The 25057-nt window shown below is 36.1% G+C and overlaps 1 protein-coding gene across 2 annotated transcripts in view; it reads right to left on the reverse strand.

The window, feature by feature from the left end:
* Positions 1 to 25057, reverse strand: part of RBM41 (RNA binding motif protein 41) — a 66177-nt gene that overhangs the window by 30550 nt on the left and 10570 nt on the right. For both annotated transcript variants that reach the window (XM_019717706.3, XM_019717707.3), the window contains one exon: positions 358 to 761. In XM_019717706.3, coding sequence (XP_019573265.1) covers positions 358 to 761 — 404 coding nt within the window. The remainder of the gene's footprint in view (positions 1 to 357; positions 762 to 25057) is intronic.

Genomic DNA, 25057 nt, shown 5'->3' on the forward strand with positions numbered 1-25057 from the left:
CCATGGCTACCAGATATGGTGGTCCTAGGAATACTACTTAATTTATTACTTCCCTAGGAAATTGGAGGTCACTTGTCCTTCAATTTAGGGCTTCTAGTAGGTATGAACTAGAGTCTCTTCAAGATTTCTTCAAAATGCTAACGGTAGCTTAGGACCTCAAAAACCCACAAAGAACATCATAGGAAATACTACTTACATAGTATGCAGAGAAAGAATAGTCAAGGCCAAGGAAAAAGTACAATCACTATGCCTACATCATAATTCTTTGATATAATCAAAGCAAATTAAAAAGTAGTACTTTAGGTAGAGGTAAATTAAAATGAAAACAACCCGTTTTTTTCTTGATTTAGCCTATACCTTGTTTGGCTCCCCTGGATTATATGAAGAAAACATAGGAATTTTTCGGATCTCTTCCTCTGACAAACGATTTCTCTGGATCTCATCTTCTGGGACAAATCCTATTGGCTGCGTCAGCTTCTTAGGCCCAGTCCAACACTGCTCAGGTGAATTATCAATAACTTTTGCCACATGGAGACTGGGACCTTTACCCTGTGCTGCCTGTTTTCCCTTGTCCTGGAGTAATGACGGGTTCTCAGCTGTGCCACTATCTCCCACTGATGTAGCTGAGACCAGTGAGTGGGAAGCAAAGGGTTCACCTCTCATAAGTTGGAACTCTTCAAGACGTTTTTTCATTATCATCTCTTGGTAAAAACTTTCCAGGTTGTTCATGGGATCACCTTTGTTCTTCTTTTGGGGTTCATCTGGATCAAGACAAAGAGATAGGGAAGTTCTACAAAGCCTACCAATACAACCTGTGACAATTAATAAAAGTTAAATCTTGGATCTCAGATATAGAAATTCTGCTGGGGCAGGTGTTTAAAACCTGCGACCAATGACAACCAAACAAGGCTGGAACTATGGTGAGGCAAGTGAGGCACTTGGGGTGCAAAATTTAAGGAGGTGCTCACTTTCAGGGTCTGCAAGTACATACACCTAAATGATAAGTACATTGGAAAATGTAATCTGTATGACCTTATGACACTTCACAAAATTAGTAATAATTCTTTAGTATCATCTAATACCAAGTTCATATTCAAATGGCCCTGATTATCTCAAAGATATCTTTTAACACTTGTTTGTTTTATTTAGGATCTAAATCAGCCTTTGGCTGTGGTATCTCTTAAGACTCTTTTACTTTAAAACAGTATCCCTTCTTTCCCACCCTCCAACCCATTTCCCCCCAGTACCATGGATTTATTAGAGGAACCACATCGTTTGTTCATAGAACAAATGTATTTGACTGATTGTTCCTCATGGTATTGTTTAACTTGTCCTCAATTGCCTCCATTCCTTACAATCTGGCAGTTAAATCTAGAACTATAGAACTAGTTTATCGAATACAGTACCCACTGACCACACAAATCTATTTAAATGAATATTTTAAATGTCAGTTCCTTAATTAAACTAGTCACATTTCAAATACTCAACAGCCACGTGTGGCTAGTGGATACCATATCAGGCAGAAAAGAAAAGACCGTTTACATCATTGTAGAAAGTTGCATTGGCTAGTACCGATCTAGGTTTGATTACATACAGGCTCAATATTTTTAGGCAAGAATCCTCCACAGATACATGTGTACTTCCTATTCCATCATGAGGCACATAATGTTTGGTGGTTCCATTTTTAGTGATGCTGAAATTGATCAGTGGATTCAGGTGGTGTTAGTTTGATCTCTCCACTATGAAGCTTTTCAATTCACCTTTCACCTAACGGGTTTTACATCCGTTGATGACCACTGCCTAGATCTATCCATTTATTAAGAGTTGTGAAATGGAACTCCCCTAATTCTATTATTTCTTTTGTATTTATTATTTCTATTATTGCTTTTGTATTTATTATCTGGAATTCTATAATGAACTTACCATCATCAACTATTTAGTTTCCCTATATACAGTTCATACAGGAAAGACAGGATAAATGCTTGATTTTTTCCCCATTTATTTACCTACTACAAGAATAATGAGTTGGTACCTCAGAAATGTCCAATGGTGACAACGATTATTTTAAATTGTGAGATCATGTATTTTCCTATATTTGACTTGTTTCGATTAAATGTACCCATTATTCTTTTTTGTGGTCAAATTACTCCACTTAGGACCAGTAGTGAGAGTCCCTTCATATTAGCTCTGTATTACTTTTCAGTTTTCTGGCACAGCAAGTTGTCCATAGCTCATCCTGCACATTTCCTGACTCAAACCTGGAATATTTCTCCAAGGAACCCCTGGTTACTTTTAGTATTTAGAAAGCACAATGCGTTGTTAGGTGTATTCACTGTTGTTGAGTTATTTTTGCTTCTATGCCTTTTTAGAGGACAAAACTAGGAAATTTTGTCCACTGAAATGGACTTAGAGAGTATTGTGCTAAGTGGAGTAAGTCAGACAGAAAATGACAAATGTCCCATGATGTCACTTATATGTGGAATCTAGAGAACAGGATAAATGAACAAACAAAACAGAAACATGCTCATAGATATAGAGAGCATTTTGATGGTTGCCATATTGTGGGGAGGGGATGGATAAAAGGGGGAGGGCATTAAGAAGTACAAATTGGTAGTTATAACATAGTCATGGGGATGTGGAGTATACCATGGGCAATGTAGTCAGTAGCATTGTAATAACTATGTATAGTGTCAGATGGGTGCTGGATTTATCAGGGGATCACTTCGTAAGTTATATACATGTATCATCACTGTGCTGTAACACCTGAAACGAATATTGTATGTCAACTGTAATTGAAAAATAAAAAAATATATATCTAAAAAATGTTAAAGCAGGGTTTATAAAAAAAAAAAGAAAAGACAAAATTTTTTTTTAAAGAGAAAAATAAATCACGAGTTCATACTGGTATTTCCACTTCAAATTCAAGATTATAAGGTTTTTACTCAAATTCCTTCATTTTAGACTTGTATCTTTTTTTACATATGCTTAAAATATTGACACCTAATATTAACAAAATTATTTATTAGCTTTTTCCTACAATATATTTACAGAATTTATAATGTCAATAACAATACTAATATGACTATCAGGAAAAAAAAACACTGAATACAGTTTTATATTTCATATATTCTTTGCAGTTACTGTTGTCCTTAAATATATCCCATTAGGAATGTACAAAAATTGTTTTAAATTCATTTAAAATAATTGTTCTCGCTGTATGGTTATGCTACCAACTTTATTTATAGTTAGGTTCATCTGCTTCAGGTTGTTCATGAAGTTTAGGGATTGATTTTAATTCCCTTTTTGATTAAATTTTTTAAATCATGCAAAACCTTCACAGAAGTCTCACTTCTGTCTCCGTCCTCTTCATCCCATTTCTTTCCTTCCCCATAAATAATACTTTTTATTAGGTTTTGGCTTTATGATTCCATTGTTTTTGAAATTTAAGCAAATATGTACTCACACATAACACGTGTGTGTGTGTGGGTATTTCATTAGATACACTCCTTCCTACCTGAACAGTAACTTATTACAAACACTGTTCTACAACTTACTTTTCTGCACTTAATAATACATACTGGAGATAACACCATATTTTTACGTAGAGCTCTTCCCCTTCCTTCTCATAGCCGCGTAACACTCCATTATGTAGATGTACCACAGTTTGATCAAGTACTCCCTACTGATGCACGCTGCTCATTATCCAGTCTTTTTTGCTGTTATGAATAATGTCCTGACAAACAGCCTTGTGCATAAAGGATTTTGTATTTTCCCAGTACATCTTTGAAATAGATTCCAACAGGTGGCTTTGCTGAGACAAAGGGTCGAACGTGTATGTAATTTTTCTATATAGCATTAAATTCCATTCTGTAAGAGTTGTACTATTCTACATTTCCACCAGCAAGGTGTAAGAATAACTATGGAAGGATTTCTTAAGTCCCAAAAGGACTAAACATTAAAGGTAAATATTGACAAATTCAACTACATTAAACTAAAATAAAAAAACTCTGTTCTTCAAAAATATCATAAAGAGGTAGAAAAGTTCGGAATGGAAAAAGATATTTGCTGCCCAAATAACTGATAAAGAACACAACAATTAGGAAAATGGGCAAAGGTTGAAAAGGTGGCTTGCAAAAGAGGAAATACACATGGCTAATATATATATGGAAAACTACTCAACCATATTAGAATTCAGGGAAATGTCAATTAAGAAGAAGGTGAGATACTAACAGAAAACTGCCATATTGGCAAAAAATTAAAAAGAATGCCAATATCATACATCAGTGAGATTATGGAGCAAATGAATCCCTCATACATTACTGGTAGGAATGTGCAACCATAGTGCAAGCCACTATGACATTATTTACTACCGTGGACTATATGCTCATATTATGACCCATTAATTCCACTCCCACACACATACTCTAGAAAAAATTGGGCATATGTGCCCCAGGATACAACAATAAAAACCTTTAGATCAGTGCTATTTATAATAGCCTGAAACTAGCTAAAATACAAGTGTCTATCTAGAAAGAATCAATTATAAAATTGTACTTTAAGTTTATGTAATAAATACTACATTCCAGTGAAAGTGAACAAAAAGGGTATGTATGACCAAGTGGATGAATCCTAATGTTTACACTCAAAAATATTCATTCAGTGACTATTATGATCCAGCCACTACTCTAGGTTCTTGAGATACATGAATAAATAAAACAAAGATCCCTACCTTCATATAGCTAAGTGAATTATATTAGAAAGTTATGTGAGATGGTTATAATTGCTATGAAATAGAAAAAAAATACAGCAGTATAAAAGTCTGACTGCCCAGGGGTTGGTAGTATTAGCGGTTGCAATTTTAATGTTGGTCTGGGTAGGTCTCATTGAGACGACGATATTTAAGAGAAGATTTAAAGAATGTGAGGGAATCCACCATGCTGATATTAGAGTGAGGGCCCCAATGTGGGAGCATGTCTCAAAAATTTTTTAAAGTCTGAAATCATACAATGTATTTCTCTGACCACGTGCAATCACATCAGAGATCCATTACTGAGAGATAGCTGGGAAAACATAAATATTTGGAAATTAGGCAACACACTTCAAAATAACCCCTAGGTTAAAAAACAACAACAAAAACTCACAAATGAAATTTAAAAATATTTTGAACTAAATGAAATACAACATATCAAAATTTATGGATGCAGCTAAAACAAATCTCAGAGAAATTTGTAGCTTCAAAATCCTGTATCAGAAAAGAATAATGGTTTCAAATCTATAACCTGAGCTTCCAACTGAGGAAACTAGAAAAAGAGCAAACAAAACCAAAGCAAGCAGAAGAAAGAAAATAATAAAGATTAAGGAATAAACCAGTACAATAGAAAACAGAAAAATCAATGAGACCAAAAGCTGAAAAGGTTAACAAAATGGCAAACCCTTAGCTAGACTGACCAAGAAAATAAGAGAGAAGGCAAAAGTGACCAAATTAAAATAAACTAAAGAGGTATCATTACTGACCCTATAGGAGTGGAAACAATTTTAAGGGACTATTATAAATAACTTTAGGCCAACCAATTAGAAAACTTAGATGAATGGACAAATTCAAAGAAAGATACAAATTACCAAAGCAGACTCAAGAAGAAAGAGAAGAGATGAATAAACCTATAATAAGTAGATGATGAATTAGTAATCAACAAACTGCCCACAAAGAAAGTCCAAATCCAAGTGACTTCATTCGTGAATTCTACAAAATATTTAAAGAAATAATATCAATCCTGCACAAACACTTACAGAAAATAGAGGAGGAGAGAATATTTTCCAACTTATTCTATGATATCAGTATTAGACAGAAACCAAAGCTAAACAAAGACATCACAAGCAAAGGAAAACCACAAACCAATATCCCTCGTGAAAACAGACACAAAAATCTTTAACAAAATATTAGCAAGCCTAACCCCAAAACATATAAAAATGATTATACTCATATAAGTGGGATTCATCCTAGGAATGACAGATTGGTTTGCCATCTAAAACCTATTAATATAATACATTATATTACTGGATTAAGACCTTAAACCACATGATCACCCCAGAAGATGCGGAAAGAGCAATAAACAATATCCAACACCCAGAACTAACTAGAAATAGAAGAGAACATCCTCAGTCTCAAGCATGGTAAGCTGAATAATGCCTCCACACCAAAGATGTCTACATCCCAATCCCTGGAATCTGTAAAAATGTTACATGGCAAAAGGGACTCTGCAGATGGAATTAAGATACAGACCTTGAGTTAGGGAGATTGTCTTGCATTATGTAGGTAGGCCAAATGTGATCATAAGGGCCCTTATATAAGAAGGAGGCAGGAGAGTCAGAGACTGAGGAGCAGAGGTAGTGATGGAAATAGAGGTTGAACTAACGTGAAGAAGGCGCCATGAGTTAATGAATGCTGGTGGAGTCTAGAAGCTGGCAAAGGTTCCTCTAGAGAACTCCAGAAGGAATGGAGCCCTGTGGACTAACGGATTTTTAGGACTTCCAACCTCTAGAACTGTTAGAGAAGAACTCTGTATTGCTTTAAGCCACTAAGTTTATGGTAACTAGTTACAGCACCCATAAGGAAGTAATACACTGCTAAAGAGCATGTTAAAAAAACAAACAAACAAAAAAAAAAACAAAAAAAAAACTAGAGCTAAGATCATAGTTAATGGTTGAAAACTGAACGTTTTCCCCCTAAGTCTGGGAACAAGGCAAAGATGTCTGCTCTCACCACTTCCATTCAACATTGTACTGAAGGTTCTGGACAGTGCAAGGAGGCACAAGAAAGAAGACCTCCAGATTGGAAAGGAAGAGTAAAACTGTCTTTATTCATAGGCAACACAATTGTCTATGTAGAAAATCCTAAGTTGTCTACAATAAAACTACAAAAACTAATAAAAGAGTTTAGTCACAGAACACAAGATCAATATACAATAATCAATTGTATGTCTATATACTTGCATACAACAATCAGAAAATGAAATGAGGACTTATCAGGCAGATGAATTCGTAAGTTATATAAATGTCTAACCACTATGCTATACACCTGAAACTAACATAATATTTAATGTCAACTAGTTTTTGAAAACCAAAAATAAAAAAAAGGAAATGAAATAAGAAAACGACTCTATCCACAAGAGCATCAAAACGAATACATCATTTAGAAATTCATAAAGTATAATATTTATAAACTGAAAGCTACAAAACATTGCTGAAATAAATTACAGAAGATCTAAATAAAGGAAGAAACATTCTATGTTCATGGACTAGAATATTCAATATTATTAAAATGGAAATTTCCCCCAAATTGAGTTACAGATTGAACACAATTCTTATCAAATTCCAGCAGGCTTCTTTGTAGAAAAATTGACAAGCAGGTTCTTAAATTTACATGGAAATACAGAGGACATAGAATAAACACAGCAATTTGAAAAAGAGGAACTAAGTTGGAGAAGTTACACTACCCAATTTCAAAACTTACCCAATTTCAAAATAAAGAGATTCAGAACATAAAGATAGGCATATAGATCAATGTAACTAAAATGAGTGTCCAGAAATAAATCATTACTTTTGTGGTTAATTGATTTTTCCACAAAGTTGCCAAGACAATTCAATGGGGAAATAACAGTCTTTAAAATAAATAGTGTTGGGACAATCAGATATCCAATTACAAAAATATGCACTTTGACCTTTATCTCACACATACAAATTAACTCAAAGTGGATAACAGATCTAACTGTAAGACCTAAAACTATAACTATTCTAGAAGAAAACACAGGGTCATATCTTTGGGACCTTGAATTCAGCAAAGATTTCTTAGACATGATACCAAAAGCACAAGTCATAAAGGAACAAATTGATAAATTCAACTTCATTAAAATTAAAGATACCATTAAGAAAGTAAAAATAAAAGACAAGCTACAGACTGGAAGAAAATATCTACAAATCATATTCTATCGTATAATGCCTTTTATTCAGAACACATAAAGATCTCTTACGACCCAATTCTAAGAAAACAAACCATTCAATCAAAAAATGGGTAAAATACTTGAATAGACATTTCATCAAAGAAGACATATGAATGGCTAATAAACACATGAAAAAGTACCCAAGATTATTTGTGATTATAGAAATTCAAATTAAAACCACAATGAGATATCAGTACACATCCACTAGAATGGCTGCAATAAAAAAACAGGCAATAATAGCAAGTGATGACAATGATGGAGAACAACAGAAATGCTTCCACATTGCTGATGAGAAAGTAAAATGGTGTAACCACACTGGAGAAGTTGGGCAGCTCCTCCAAAGGTTATTATATACGAGGTCGGACAATTAAGTTTGCAAACTCATCCTAGAAAAAGTGCTACATACCTCACTGCTGAATATCACTATGGTCACCTTTGAAATACTCCCCTTGGGAAGCTATGCACCGTTGCCAGCTCCTAGACCACCATTCAAAGCAAATTTTGCAACTCTTTTTCTGGAAGGGCCCTCAAAGCTGTCATCATATTACCCTTGATGTCCTGAGTGTCATCAAAATGTCTTCCTTTCAATATTTCCTTTACCTTCGGGTAAAGAAAGAAGTCATTGGGGGCCAGATCAGGTGAGTAGGGAGGGTGTTCCAATACTGTTATTTGTTTACTGGCTAAAAACTCCCTCACAGACAGTGCCGTGTGAGCTGGTGCATTGTCGTGATGCAAGAGCCACGAATTGTTGGCAAAAAGTTCAGGTCATCTAACTTTTTCATGCAGCCGTTTCAGCATTTCTAAATAGCAAACTTGGTTAACTATTTGTCCAGTTGGTACAAATTCATAATGAATAATCCCTCTGATATAAAAAAAAAGTTAGCAACATCGTTGCAACAAGTTCACCAATTTAAATGTCCAACATCATATAGTTACCACATGACCCAGAAATTCCATTCAATCAAGAGAAATGAAAACATATCCACACAAAAACCTGGCCATCAATGTTCACAGCATTATTCATAATAGCCAAAAAGTGGAAACAACCCAAGTGTCATCAAGGGGTGAAGAAATAAACAAAATGTGTTATATCTACTCGTATACAACGGAAAACTATTTAGTAATAGAAAGTAATGAATTGCTGATACCTGCCACAACATGAACAAACTTCAAAACTATTATGCTACCTGAAAGAATCAGATTCCAAAGATCACAAAGATCACATAAATATTCCATTTACATGAATTATCTAGAAACAACAAATTTATAGAGACAGGGGCTTGGGTAGACATGGGAATGATTTACTGCAAACAGGCTCAACGATGGAAATGTCCTAAAATTGGATTGTAGTGATGACTGTACTATTCAATAATTTAACTAAAAATCATCTAATTGAACACTTACAATAGGTGAATTTCATCGTATGTAAATTATATACCTCAATAAAGCTGTTTTAAAATTAAGAAAAACTATTCAGTCTCACAAAATGTTAGAAGGAATAGAAAATAGTGAAAATATTAAAGAATAATTAAATGAATGAAAAGGTATACCATATTCACATTTGAAGATTCATACTGCAAATACTATGTCAATTGTTCTCAATTGATTTAAATACTCAATAGACACTCAATCAAAATTACAGGAGAGCAAGAGAGAGGAGGGAGGGAGGGAAAGGATGAGAAAGGGAGGGAAAGAGAAGGAGGGACGGAGGGAGGGATAGACAGAGACAGAGACAGAGAGAGAGATTGTATGTGTGACAAGCTGATTCTAAAATTTCCATGATAAAGCAAAATGTCAAAAGTAGACAAAACACTTGAAGAACAAGAAAGAAGAAATTGTTCTTCTGCTATACCAGATATCAAGACATTTAAAAAACTAAAACTGTGTGATACTAATTTTGCAATAGCCAAAAAAGATCAAAGGAACAAAAGAGAGAACCCAGAAAAACATCCATGCATACATGAACATCTGATACTTAACAGAGCTCGCAATACAATAACAGTTCAAGAACAACATTTTCAAAATATAGTGTCAGAATAGAGGGTGATCTATACAGAAAAAAGAGAGCGAAAGAGAGAAAGTAAAGCCCCACTTCATACCATAGACATAACTCAATTCCGGGTGGATTAAAGATATACCGTGTTTCCCTGAAAATAAGACCTAGCCGGACAATCAGCTCTAATGAGTCTTTTGGAGCAAAAATTAATATAAGACCCGGTCTTATTTTACTATAATATAATATAATATAATATAATATAATATAATATAATATAATATAATATAATATAATATAATATATAATATAATAAATATAATGTAATACCAGGTCTTACATTGATTTTTGCTCCAAAAGATGCATTAGAGCTGATCGTCTGGCTAGGTCTTATTTTCGGGGAAACACGGTAAGTGTGAAAGAAAAAAAAACATAAAGCTTTTAGAAAAAAGAACACAATCTTCTTGAGCTTATGTAGGAAAGGCTTTATTAAGCAAAGCACAGAAAGCACTAAGTAAAAAGGAAAAAATTAATACATTTTAATTACATAAAAATGAATAACTTTTATTTATTAAGACACCATAAATGCAGTGAAATGATAAGCCACAGCATGGAAATAGACATTTTCAACACATATAACCAACAAAGAGTAAGTATCCACAATAAAAAAGAACTTGTATAAATTTATAAGAAATGCATGTAAGATTAGAGAAGCGATTTGGAGATAGAATATTCAGGACATACAACCATAACACTTTCCTAGCTCCCTCTTTGTCGCAGTACTGAAAGTAAGTAGTAGCACTGAGCTCTGCCACATCTCAGGGCTTTGGGGCTAAGCTACTGCTTTGATACATGCCAAAAGTGACCTCTGAACCAAGACTCCATCTGGATACAGATACAGACAGATGCAAAAACATTCAGGGAGGAAACGGACATTTCCACATTTGCTAAGTGGGTAAAAGAATCAAGTAGCCATTTCATAAAGGAGGCTATCCGAATGGTCAATAAATGTGAGGTCTCCAACCTTATAAGCTATCAAGAAAATGAAATTAAAACCACAATGAAACAAACAACACAGACCCAGGCTCCTGAAAAATATCAATGTCTTGAAAGACAGACAGACAGACACAAAGACAGTGGAACTGTTCTAAAGCAAGGTAAATGCAACGTGTAATCCTTGATTGCATCCTGGATTTGAAATTGAGAAATTTAATTACAACCTGTATAGTAGATAATATTAGTGTAGGAATATTTAATATTTTAAGAGAGATCATAATACTGTGATTATATAGGAGACTATCTACATTCTTAGGAGATACATAATGAAGTATTTAGGAGTAAATCTCTTAATGTCTGAAACGTACTTTCAAATAGTTTAGCAATAAACAAACTACACACCTTCTCCTGTAGAGGAGGAGAGAGGTAAAGTAAATGTGGCAAAATACCAACAGTTGGGAAATGCAGGTGAAGGATATGGGTGTACTATTATTTCAATTTTTCTCCACGTTTGAAATGTTTTAAAATAGAAAGCTGAAGAAAATAGCACTTTACTAAAGACTAGTAAACTAATACAGACTTTGTACTGGGAAATGGGGTGCCGTTGTAACAAATACCTAAAAATGTGGAAGTGGCTTTGGAATTCGGTGATGGGTAGAGGCTGCAAGACTTTCTGAGTTGCCTGACAGCAAAATGTTGGTTGCTTTGAAGAGAGTGTTGGTAGAAGTAAGGATATTAATACTAGCGGTTCTGGTGAGTGCTCAGGAGGAAGGAAAGAGGACAGTAGAGAAAGCTTTTATCATCTTAGAGAATATATATATATATATCATCATGAACAGAATGTTGCTAGAGAGATGAACATTAAAATTTATTCTGGTGAGGCCTTAGAAGGAAATGATGGACATGTTACTGGACACTGGAAGAAAGGCGATCTTTGTCATAAAGTGGCAGAAACTTGACTAAATTGAGTTCTGTTTTTGGGTGGAAAGTATAACTTATAGGTGATAAACTTGGATATTTAGCTGAGATTTCCAAGAAAAGTGTGTAAGATGCAGCCTGGTTTCTCTCAGATGCTTATAATAAAATGAGAGAAGAAAGAAATAAATTGAGGAAGGATCTGTTTAAAAAGGAACCAGCATTCGATGATCTGGAGAATTTTCAATCCATCTAAGATAATGTGCTCTGGAAACAGGGCCAGTGGTGTGGATAGACAAACTTTCACTGAAGAGATTAGGTGTGTGACTCATGGATCCAAGCAACCACCTTAGTAGAAGCCAGGAATAGAGAGAAGGGGCTATCCAGAAAGGATCTGTGGAGAGCACTCATAGCTAATGGTTTGAAACTCTTGACATACGTAAGACAGACAAGTTTTTGAGAATTTTTACCAGCAGAAACAATGCCAGCCTGGTGTGAAAGTGATACAGACAGGACAAAATGAAGGAAGCATGACTCCGAGAGCAAACCCATTGATGCAAAAGCCAGAGAGGATGGGGCTGCAGCTGCCATGCAAGGTTGAGAAGGTGGGGCTGTACCAGAGGGCCCAAAGAACAAGAGGACAGAGGACAGAGCACTGAGCCCAGAGCATTCACTATTCTTAGACCTTGAAACCTAACAGAATTTGCTGTGCTAGGCTGCTAACTTGCTTTAGACCAGTAATCCCTGCATTCCTTCCTTTTTTGCCCTTTCAGAATGGGATTGCCTATCCTATGCCAGTCTCACCACTGTATTTTGGATGCAGATAACTTGTTGAGTTTCGCAGATCTCTGGACAGAGAAGAATTTTGCCCTAGGATGGAACACACTCAGAGCCTCACGGACACCCCATTTAGTTGCTTCAGATAATAAGACTTGGGACTTTTTGACATGATATTTAGATGAGATTTGGGACTTAGACTTCATGTTGGAATAGGTTAAGATTTGGGAGGATGTTGTGATGCGATGAATGTATTTTGCCTGTGAGATGGATATGAATTTTTGGAGGCCAGAGGGAGGATTGCACTAGGTTGAATAGCACACCTTCAAAATCCAAATCCATTCAAAGCCTCAGAATGTGACTTTATTTGGAAATAGGGTCTTTGCAGATGTAATTAGTTAAGATGAGGTCATCCTGGATTAAGGTGGGCCCTGAACCCAAGACTGGTGTCCTTATAAGGCCATTTGAAGACAGAGACACAGACACAGGAGGAGACTGCCATGTGAGAATGAAGGCAGAGACTGGAATGACGCATCTACAACACCAAGGAATGCTGGCAACAACTAGAAGCTAAAAGACAAGGAAGGATCTTCTTCTAGAGCCTTCAGAAAGTGCATGGCCCTGCTAACACATTCATTTCAGACTTTTAGCAACTAAAAGAACAATAGCAACTATTGTTCTAAGCCATTAGATTTGTAGTAATTTGTTATGACAGCCCTAGAAAAAATAATAGTGATTACAGAAAACTCTCTCAAGAAATTTTGTTATAGTGATAAAGAAAAACTATTGATACACATGATATGAATCTCAAAAAGGTCATGCCGAGTTGAAGCAGTCTTACGCAAAGAATGCACAGTGTACGGTTTCAGTTATCTGAAGTTCTAAAATACGCAAAACTAATCTATAGTGAAAAAAATTAAAATACTAGTCATCTCTGGGAGGGTAGGGGTGGAAATTACTAAGAAGTATGATGGAAGTTTCTGCAGTGATGGAAGAGGTTAAGTTACACCTCATGCAGTGGTATGCTGGAGATGGGTTAATGATTTGCACCTCTCTTCCCAACTCCATATTCAGTGATAACACATTGGTAAATTAAAATCAGCCATGGTAGGAGTGTATAAACCATAAAAACTGGCAAATGATACAAATCAGAGCCTTTTTTTCCCTCCAGGAAAGCTGGCTGTTAAACATTTACCAACACATCACTACAAAGATATACACATTGACTGCATGCAAATTTTACATCAAAGAAAAATGTAAATATTTAATTCTAACTAACAATATGCATACTGATATATTTAGGGGGAGGCATGTATTTACGTTGACAATTTATTTTAAATACATTAATAAAGTAAGATAGGTTGACAGATGGATAGAGGGACAGACAGATATGTGATAAAGTAGACTATTAATGGTAGAATGTAGTCGGTGATAAAATGGATGTTTGTGATAAAAATTATTTCAGCTTTTTTGTGTATTTGAAAATTTTCATTAAAGATTGGAAAAACACCTTTTCCCATTTGGATATCAAAAATATTAACATGTACTTAATCCTATTCTTTTTGGGGGCTTCAATTTTTACATTTCATTTTTTAAATTGATATTATTGTAGATAGTGAAGTGAGAGGATCTAAATCTATTGTTTGCTAAACAATTGAAGGGCATTTTTTGTTTTTATCATTTTTTAAAGATAGTTCATGGTAGGAGTATGTACACCATGGAAAATGGAAAATGGTACAAATCATGTTAAAATCCTGAAAGGAAAGAAGCAATATGGAGGATCATTGACTGAGGTCCCTGGGGAAAGAAGAGGGACAGGATCCAGAACAAATGTGTGAAGATTAACCTTGGGCAGTAAGGACTTTCTTAGCACTGAATTGGAATGGAAAAAAATGAGGGTTAGAATGCAGCATTAGTAGCCTCAGGCAGAAAGTGGAAGAAGGTTCTTGCGGATGGCAGTGTTTCCTTTGAAGTAGGAAGGAAGACTGCTAAAAATAGTGAAACAGTAGAATAAGAAAGAGTAATGAAGATCTCAAATAGTACTTGTAAGGGATGAAACAGAGAGCTAACTAGGAACTAGGAGAGAGATTGCTGAACACGGAGGAAGGCTCTAGACAATACCAGAGATGAGAAACTTGTAGAGGTGCTAATCAACAGTTATCTGATTTTTTTTCTAGTAGTGCTCAAAAGCCACCACGCAGAAATAAAGAAGGCAATTAGTTGGATTGATTCAGAATTGAGGTTTTGCTGGGTGGGTATGATTCATAGACAAGGAAACAAGGAGAAAGATTTATTGGCAAGAACACGGGTAAATAATGGATGGTGGAGTCTAAGTGAGATGTGGAAGGAAAAGAAGACAAGAAGGGAATGACAGATTGGAAGAAAAGTAAAAGGTCAAGGAATTGGAAGATTTCAACAGGGTTGAAGACATGGTATAATGTGTGTTAAGAGAGTTCTGAGAGCCAAAAGGATTAAAAAAAGGTTGTGGTCACAGAGTAATATACTGGAGTTTAAGATTCCAGAGGAAGTATATTTTTAGAGGTAATATATGTTGTTTTAAGGTTAGAAAATGGGAAATGTGTTACTCGCCCCAAAACATTTATCTCAAGATATAGTAAAATCACATTTAATAAACCAAAAGTATTTTCAAATCACATATGCAAGTGACATGATCAATATCACACGTATAAGACCAGACCTAAATTTAAGTCCTAGCACAGCCATTTAATAACTGATCTTGAGAAAGTCACTTATCCCCTCAAAAGCTCAACTGTTATCTGTAAAATGGGTATAATACTGCCACTATCTCATAGGGATATTGTAAGGTTTAAATGAGTTAATGTGCAAAATGCTTATTAGCATAACGACTGGCACAAATAGGCCTTCAAAAACTATTAGCCATTAGGACTTCTGTTTCTGGATAAGATGAAGTAAGCACACTTCATCCTGTACCTCTCACTGAATACAGTTATAAAATCTAGAATGTCTGGAGCATTTGAAGACTGTGAAAAGTACACGGTAGCAGGTGGAATAGGTAAGAAGCCCCGAATTTGTAATAACAAAAGACCCATGCCCAGACACAGCCTAATCAAATTGCTGAAAAGTAAACAGAATGAGTAAAAAAAGACATTTTATTAATAATTGGAAAGGACAGTCTTTTCAACTAAAGGTACCAAGACAATTGGACATCCATATGCAAAGAGATTAATGTAGCCCTAACCTTGCACCATACATGTAATTCAGGAATTAATTCAAAATGGTTCATAGACCTAAATGAGCTAAAAGCATAAGGTATGAGCTAAAAGTATAAATCTTCTGGAAGAACACATTGGAGAAAATCTTGCTGACCTTGGGTTAGAAAGAAATCGGAGTCACAGGGTTGAAAGTAGAAGTGACTTAAAAAATATTAGTAAGAAAGACTTCATCAAAATCACAAACTTTTAAGCTTCAGGAGATGCCATCAGAGAGGTGACATCAGTGAAGACGGCAGAGTAAGGACCCCCTAAAATTCTCTCCTCCATAAAAGCAATGACCAATACTGGCAGAAACTGTTAGAACCAACTTTTTCAGAACTCTGGAAATTAACCAAAGGCTTGCAGCAATCTGGGGAACATTTACTCAAGAAAAAAAAAATCAAGATTTATTACTGAGCTGAATCTCAGTAAGAATACTAAGTTTTGTGGCATTTTAACATGCCCTTTTTGCATCTTTCTCTCCCAGGTCTGTGGTAACCTTGAAAACCAACCACCTCAAATCATAGTGGAAACCAGCAGCCTGGCAGCCACTGGAGAAGGAAGAATGGGATTGGAGCTCCTTCAAAGCACCATTCGCAGATAATTTTTATTACTTGACCTGTCTTCTGGTTCCCTGGAAGATCCCATAAGCAATGCTATTTTCATCTGGCCTGACTCAAAGCTCACCCAGCCTTTCCCCCCACAACTCTTGTCAAAAACAATCAGAGGCAGTTGCTGAGTTGAGGCAAACAATAGGTTAACCAAAAAGCTTGGAAGGAAATCCTGGGAAATGAAATGTCCTTAGGAGGCTCTGAAAAGCTCCAATATTATTTCTAGGAATCTAGCAGGCCACACACATGCATAGGGACGTCCACATGGCCAGAGCTTTGTGAATGCTCAAGAAAGACCTGAAAAAGTCTTAAGCTCTCACCTCTGACTAATCTTGAGTCTCTGAGCAAAGAGAAAGTGAAGGCTAATAAAATTGTAAACTGCCTGGCTGACTGCTGAAGATGTGCTCAGCTGGCACACAAAATCGCTCAGTACTGGGAAAAGTGCTAGTTCTAGACATAATTAAAACATTGTGTGAATTTAAAGAAGACCACATATTATACAATTCAATTTATACGAAATGTCCAGGATAGGTGAATCCATAAGGAAAGAGTGTAGGTGAGTAGCCGCCTGGGTTGGGAGTGGAAATGGACTGAGAGTAATCTCTGGGGTGATGTAAATGTTTTAAAACCAGACTGTTGTGTTGGCTGACCAACTCTGTAAATTTACTGCAAATCGCTCAATTGTATATTTAAAATGAGTGAGTTTTATGGTATGTAAATGATAACTCAATACAGAAATGAAAAAAATGACCCAACTACATTCCATGAGAAACTCACTCTTTTAAAAAATATACGAAACTCACTTTCAAATATAACATAGGGTAAAAGTAAAACAGAGAAAAAATATTTCTGGAATGTTGGAGTAAGGACCTCTGAAAATCTGCTCCTCCATAAAAGCAGAAGAACACTGGCAAATATTATCAAAATCAAACTTTTGATAAGTCTGGAAATTAAATAAAGGCTTGCAACAATATGAGGAACAATTATTTAAGAAAAACAGCCAAGTGTCAATACTAAGAGGAAGATTTGCTGCATTTTAATTTTCCATAATCCCATTTCCCTCCCTCTCTCCACCTTTGCAGTAGCCTTGTAAACCAACAATCTCGAAACTATGGTTGTGGTAAAAAACAGTAGCTTAACTGATGACAGAGGAAGCAGAGCAGTTCTGGAGCTCCCTCAAAACCCCAACCTAAGAGAACTGTCACTGTTTCACTTGTCTAGCACTGAGATAGGTTAGTTAGCTTGTTGTTAGGTAGACAGGAAGGTCCCTGGTAAAATAAACAAAGACAGCCATATCCTGAAACTCCAGGTTCTGAAATGGCTCATTCACTCCAAGACAAAATGTAACGGGGCCTCTATCTCGTAAATCCCTTTTGGCCAAAGGGAACAGATCTGATAGATGGGAATGGGTTATTTTGTTAATCCCTTCAGGATGGGCAAAAAACAAAAACAAACAAACAAAACAAAACAAAACAAAAACCCTGATAGAAGAATTCCATTAGAAGGCGCCCGCTCCCTTCTCCAAGCAGACAAGGGAAGATATAAAAATAAGAGCCTTTTTGTCCCACTTTGGGCACCCCGGTCTGGGACCCCCTGTCCTTCGAGAGCTGCAACTCTTTACTTTTAATAAACTATCCTCTTTTGCAACTCCTCGCCACTCCTTGGTCTGTGCTTCCATTCTTTGTAAGACACGATCCCGGTACTCACAGAAATTTCCTTCATCAGCACCTCAATGAAAAGCTCCATTTGAGGGTGTTTTTCACTTGGTTCATATCTCACCCTGTGGGAAAAGCCCATCCCTTGGGCATTTGTTCAAAACAAATCAATGAGGATTAACATTGCAGCTGCTTGGAATGACATTATCAGTGTGGCTAACAAGAGGCTGACAAAAAACTTTAAAAGGAAATATAGGGAATGAGCATCACACTTTCTGATTTCACACATATTACAAAGATGCAGCAACTAAAACAGTATGGTACTAGCTTAAAGTCAGTCATATAGACAAGTGGAACAGACTAGAGAACCAGAAATAAGCCACACATATATGGTCAACTGACCTTTGACAAGGGTGCCCCTTATCTTACACCACTCACAGAAAATCAATTCAAAACGGATTAAAGACTTAAAATTAAGACCTGAAACTCTAAAAGTCCTAGAGGGAAACATAGGGGAAAGGCCTCTTGACAGTGGTATTGGCAATGAGTTCTTGGATATAACCTCAAAAGCATGGAAAACAAAAGCAAAAAGAGGTAAGTAGGACTATATTAAACTAAAAAGCTTCTGCATAGCAAAAGCAACAAACAATAGAGCAATAAGGCAACCTACAGAATGGGACAAAATATCTGCAAACCTTATATCTGATAAGGAGTTAATATCTAAAACATATAGGGAACTCCTACAGCTCAATGGCATAAAAAACAAAACCTGATTAAAAAGTGGGCAAAGTATTTGAATACAGTGGTACCTCGGTTTTCAAATGTAATTCATTCCAGAAGACCATTCAAGTTCTGAAATGTTTGAAACAGCCGACAACTAGGCCTCAGGATCTTGCACTCGGCGGAAGCCACATGAAATGTTCAACTTCCCAGGCATGTTCGAAAACCGAAGCATTTACTTCCAGGATTACGGCATTCGTAAACTGAAATGTTCATCAACAGTGACGTTCGAAAACCGAGGTACTACTGTAAATGTTTCTCCACAAAAGATACAGAAATAGCCAACAGGTGCTTGCCATTACTAATGATCAAGGAATGCAAATCAAAACCACAATGGGAATAAAAAAAAAAGTCTTAGTAAGGATCTGGGAAACCTGGAACTCTTGTACACTTTTGGTAGGGATGTAAAATGGTGTGACTGCTTTGAAAAACAGTATGGAGGGGGGTTGGGAAGCTGGGTGAAAAAGGGGAAAGCATTAAAGTACCAATTGGTACGTACAAAATAGTCACCGGGGGATGTAAAGTACAACATAAAGAATATAGTCAACAATGTTGCAACAACTATGTGTAGTGCTTGGTGGATACTAGACTAATTGTGGGGATCACTGCATAAATTATATAATTGTCTAACCACTATGCTATACACCTAAAATTAGTATAAAATAATATTGAATGTCAAATGTAACTGAAAAAAATAAACAATTTTCAAAATGTATGGAGGTTCCACAAAAGATTAAAAATAGAAATGCTATATGATAAAGCAATCCCACTTATAAGCATTTATCCAAAATAATTGAAATCAAGGTCTCCAAGTGATATCTGCACTCACATATTCATTGCAGTATTGTTCACGACAGCCAAGATGTGGAAACAACCAAACATCCATTGACAGATGAATAAAGAAAAGTGGTATATACATACCATGGGCCTTAAAAAAGAAGGAAATCCTGCTATATGTGACCTTTGAGGACATTATGCTAGGTGAAATAAGCCAGTCACAAAAGGATAGATACTACATGATACAACTTATATGAGGTACAAAAATAATCAAACACATAGAAGCAGAGAATATAATGATGGTTGCCAGGGGCTGGCAGAAGAGGAAAATGGGGAGTTACTACTCAATGGTTATAAAGTTTCAGTTATGCAAGATGACTAAATTCCGGAGATTTGCCCTACAATATTACACCTATAGTTAACAATATTGCATCGTACACTTAAAAGTTTAAGAGGTAAATCTCATGGTAAGTTCCTACCATAACTTAAATGAAAAAGAAAAAAATGCAGAACAAGATGTCCATATCAGGCTTTGAGAAGTTCACACATATTACTGGGACTCTAGAAGGTAACGGACAGGTACAGTGCTATGTGTATGCCCAGGAAAGTTAGGGCCTAAGAAGTCATTAATCTCTCTCCTCTGGCTGACTGTGAGGGTCTGCGCAAGCAGGAAGTGAAGTCTATGGCAGAGCTGAAAACTGCCGGAGTATTGAGTGACCAAACACACACACACACACACACACACACACACACACACACACACGGCCCCTTGGCAAAGGCTGGGAGACTTTTTGGTTGAAGGCACTTAAGGAATACTCCAGTCATTAACAGACCACTATGCTAACTGAACTGAGACTTCAGTGGCTACACATGACAAAGAATTAAAAATTTATAGACTCAGTCCAGTAAAGTCACTAAACAAATAAATAGCAACAACAACAAACTCTGGGGGGGGGGGTTGATTGATTTTCAGAGTTGTCACATTGTATTATTTTAAATGTCTAATTTTCAACAAAAAAGTTAGAAGACTGTATATTTGTGACCCCTTCCCAAATTCATATGTTAAAACCCTACCCCTCGGGCTGGCCTGGTGGCTCAGGTGGCTGGAGCGCCATGCTCCTAACGCAGAGGTCGCTGGTTGGATTCTCACATGGGCCAGTGAGCTGCGCCCTCTACAGCTAAGATTGTGAACAACAGCTCTCCCTGGAGCTGGGCTGCCGTGGGCAGCCGTGAGCTGCCATGGGCTGCTGAGTGCTGCTGCGGGCTACCGTGTGCTGCCATGAGTGGCTAGTGGCCAGTGTGAATGGGCGGCAGTTTTCATGAGCGGCCGGCAGGCGGCAAGAGCTGCTGTGAGCATCCGACCGACGACTGGTGACCGACTGCGTCAGCCGTGGGGAGCGTAGGGCTCATAATACCAGCATGGGCCAGGGAGCTGTGTCCTACACAACTAGACTGAGAAACAACGGCTTGAACCAGAGTGCCAGGAGAGTTGGAAGAAGGGGGAAATAAATAAATAAATTGGGGGGAGAAAGATGGTGCTTTAAAAACAACAACAACAACAACAAAAAACAAAAAACAAACAAACAGAAAAACCCTACCCCTCAATGTGACGGTAATGGGAGGTAGCGACCAGAGAGGTCATAGATGAGGTCATGAGGGTGGAGCTCCACCTCAGGAATGGGATTAGCACGCTCCGAAGAGTCATCAGGGAGCTTGCTTCCCCTCTCTGCTCTCCGCGATGTGAGAATCCAACAAGAAGTCAGCAGTCTGCAATCCAGGAGAGGACTCTCTCCAGAACCTGATCGTGCTGGAACCCTGATCTCAGACTTCTAGCCTCTGCTTCCAGAACTGTGAGAAATAAATCTATTGTTTATAAATCACCCAGTCTACAACACTTTGTTACAGCAGTCTGAATTAAGATGAAGACACTGCAAAAAAACAAGAACAAAACACACAAAAAATCCCACAATATAAATAAGAAAGTACGGCCCATATACAAAATTTGATAGAAACTATCCTGAGGAAGCATATTCGACTTCTCAGACAAAATTTTACAAGAGTTATTGTAAGTTCTTCAAACAATGAAAGAAAATCATGTATAAAGAACTAAAGGATGTTCCAGAATGCCTTACCAAATAAGGAATAAAAATAAAGATAAAAAAATTATAACAGAGAACCACATAGAAATTCTGGAATTGAAAAATACAATAACTGAAATGAAAAATGCACTAGAGAAGCTCAATAGAAGATCTGAGCTGACAGATGCAAGAATCAGCAAACTTGGAGATATGTTGACTACCTTATCTGAGGAAGATTACTCAATTTGAGAAGACGAAAGAAAAAAGAATGAAGAAAAAACAACAGAGCCTGAGAGACTTGTGGGAGACCAGTGAGCATACCAACATATGCATAATGGAAATCTCAGACGGAAAGGAAGGGGCAAAAAGAATATTTGAACAATTAATGACAGAAAGCTTCCCCAAATTGATGAACACTATTAATCTCCACATCATAGAAGCTCAACAGACTCCAAGTAAGATACACTCAAACAGACCTACTTGGAGTCTGTCCCAAGAGACACTTCGGCATGCAGCCAAACTGTCAAAAGCAAAAGGTGAAGTATGAACCTTGGAAGCAGCAAGAGGGAAGAGACTGATCATGGACAAAGGGGTCCTAAGAATAACAGCTGACTTCCCAACAGATACTACAGGGGCCAAAAGGCAGTGAGATGACATAGTTGATGTGTTGAAAGAGAAAGAATGCCAACCCAAAAAATTCAATGACAGGCAAAAAACTATAAAACTGAAAGAGAAATTAAAACAAGCCAAGATAAACACAATCTGAGAGAATTCATTACGAGAAGACCTGCCCTATGAGAAAAACAATAGGAAGTCTTCAGGCAGAAATAAATGGACACTATACAGTAGCTCAAATACACACCAAGAAAGAGCACTAGTAAAATTGACTACATAGGTAAATATAAAAGACAGTATATATGTTTTTGTCTTTGTAACTCTTTTTCTTGTCCTATCTGACTTAAAAGACAAAAGATAATTGCATAAAGCCATAATTATAAAACTGCTGATGGGCTTAAAATCTACAAAGATGTGATTTGTATGACAATAAGCATACAGAGGAGGAAGGTGAGAACAGAACGAAACAGGAACAAAGTTTTTGAATATTTGAAATTAAGTTGGTATTAATGCAAACTAATGTGTTTAAGCTAAGATGTTAATTATAATCCCCAGGGCAACTACTAAGAGAATAACTAAAAAAAAATAGTGAAAGAAGCGACAAGTTAATTAAAATGAAATACTGGAAACACCTATTTAACATGAAGGAATAAATGAATAGAGGAATAAAAAAGATACAAGACATATATAAAACGAATAGCAAATGGCAGATGTAAATCCTACTTGAACTAAACACTGCTCAATTGGAAGAATGGATTAAAAAAAAGAAAACCTGATCTAATTAGTTGCTGTCCACAGTTTAGATTTAAAAAAGGTTGAAAGTAAAAGGATAGAAAAAGATATTCCATGCAAAAAAGAATCAAGTAGAGCAAAGTATAAGAAAGTTGAATCTTCTCTTTTTTCCTTGGTAAGTCTAGCTAAAGGACATGAATTTTGTTGATCTATCCAAAGAACCAACCTTTGGTTTGAATTTCTCTATTTTTTAATTCTCTATTTCATTTATGTTTGACTCTAACCTTTATTAATCTCCTTCCTTCAGTTTGATGTGGGTTTAGTTTGCTATTCTTTTTGTAGTTTCTTTTTTTAATTTTAATTTTTTAAAGAGCAGTTGAAGGTTCACAGCAAAACCAAACACTCCCCTATCCCTACACATGCAGTCTCCCCCATTATCAGTATCTCCCGTCGAGAGTGGTCCATCTGTTACAAATAATGAACTTACATTGGCACATCATAATTACCCAGCCTATAATTTACATGACAGTTCTCTCTTAGTATTATACATTCTATGGGTTTGGACAAATTTTTAGTTTCTTAAGGTAGAAGTTTGGGTTATCAATTTGAGATCTTTCTTCTTTAATAATATGGGCATTTACACCTTTAAATTTACTAACAATTGTCACCCCAATAAACTTTAATTTTTAAAAAATCCCCTTAAATACTGCTTTTACGGCATTTCATAAGTTATAATATGCCAAGTTTTATTTTTATTCATCTCAAAGTATTTTCTAATGTTCCTTGTGACTTTTTTTGGTCCATTGGTTACTCTGTAGACTGTTGCTTAATTTCCACATATCTGCAAATTTCCTATATGTCCTATTATTGACTTCCAATTTCATTCCACTGTGAATGGAAGTGGCGAAAGTGGACAACGCTGTCTTATTCCTGACATTGGGGGAAAAATTTCAGCCTTTCACCATTAATTATGATGTGAATTGTTAACACATATATCTGGTCAATTGATTTCTGAAAAAAATGCAAAGGTAAGTAAAAGGAGAAAGAATACTCTTCAACAATTATTGCTGGAATTGGACATTCAAAGGCAAAAAAGTGAACCTTTAACTTAAACCTCACACCTTATATAAACATAAAGTCAAAATGGATCATAGATCTAAGTGTAAAATATAAAACTATAAAACTGTTAGAAGAAAACAAAGAAAAATATTTTTCATAATCTGGTGTTAGACAAAGTTCTTAGACATGAACAAACACAACCCATGATCCATGAAAGAAAAAACAGACAAACTGGATTGTATCAAAATTGAAAACATTTACACTAAGGCAAAAAACTTGTACACTGAAAACTATAAAATGTCATTGAGAAAAATTAGACACAAATAAATGCAAAGACATCCCGTGTTCATGGATTGAAGACTTGATATCTATCGTTAAGATGTCAATACTACCCAAAGTGATTTACAGAGTCAATGCAATTCCTTTTAAAATCTCAATGATATTTTTTGCAGAAATAGAAAAATCCATGCTAAAATTTATATGATATCTCAAGGGACTCCAAATTATGAAAACAATCTTGAAAAAGAAGAACCAAGTGGAGGTCTTACACTTCCTGATTTGAAAACTTACTACAAATCCACAGCAATTAAAACAGTGCAGTACTGGTATAAAGACAGACATATACATCAACGGAACAGAATGGAGAGCCTAGAAATAGACTCTCGCGTTAATGGTCAAATGATTTTCAGAAAGGGTGCTAAGACCATTCAATGGGAAGGACAGTCTTTTTAACAAGTAGTACTAGAAAAAACTAAGTATTAACATGCAAAAAATTAAGTTGGATCCTTACCTTATACCATATACAAAAATTAATTCAAAATGGACAGAAGACCTAAATG

The sequence above is a fragment of the Rhinolophus sinicus genome, chromosome 18 (assembly GCF_057876585.1).
Source record: "Rhinolophus sinicus isolate RSI-liver-muscle chromosome 18, RSI-T2T, whole genome shotgun sequence".
NCBI lineage: Eukaryota > Metazoa > Chordata > Mammalia > Chiroptera > Rhinolophidae > Rhinolophus > Rhinolophus sinicus.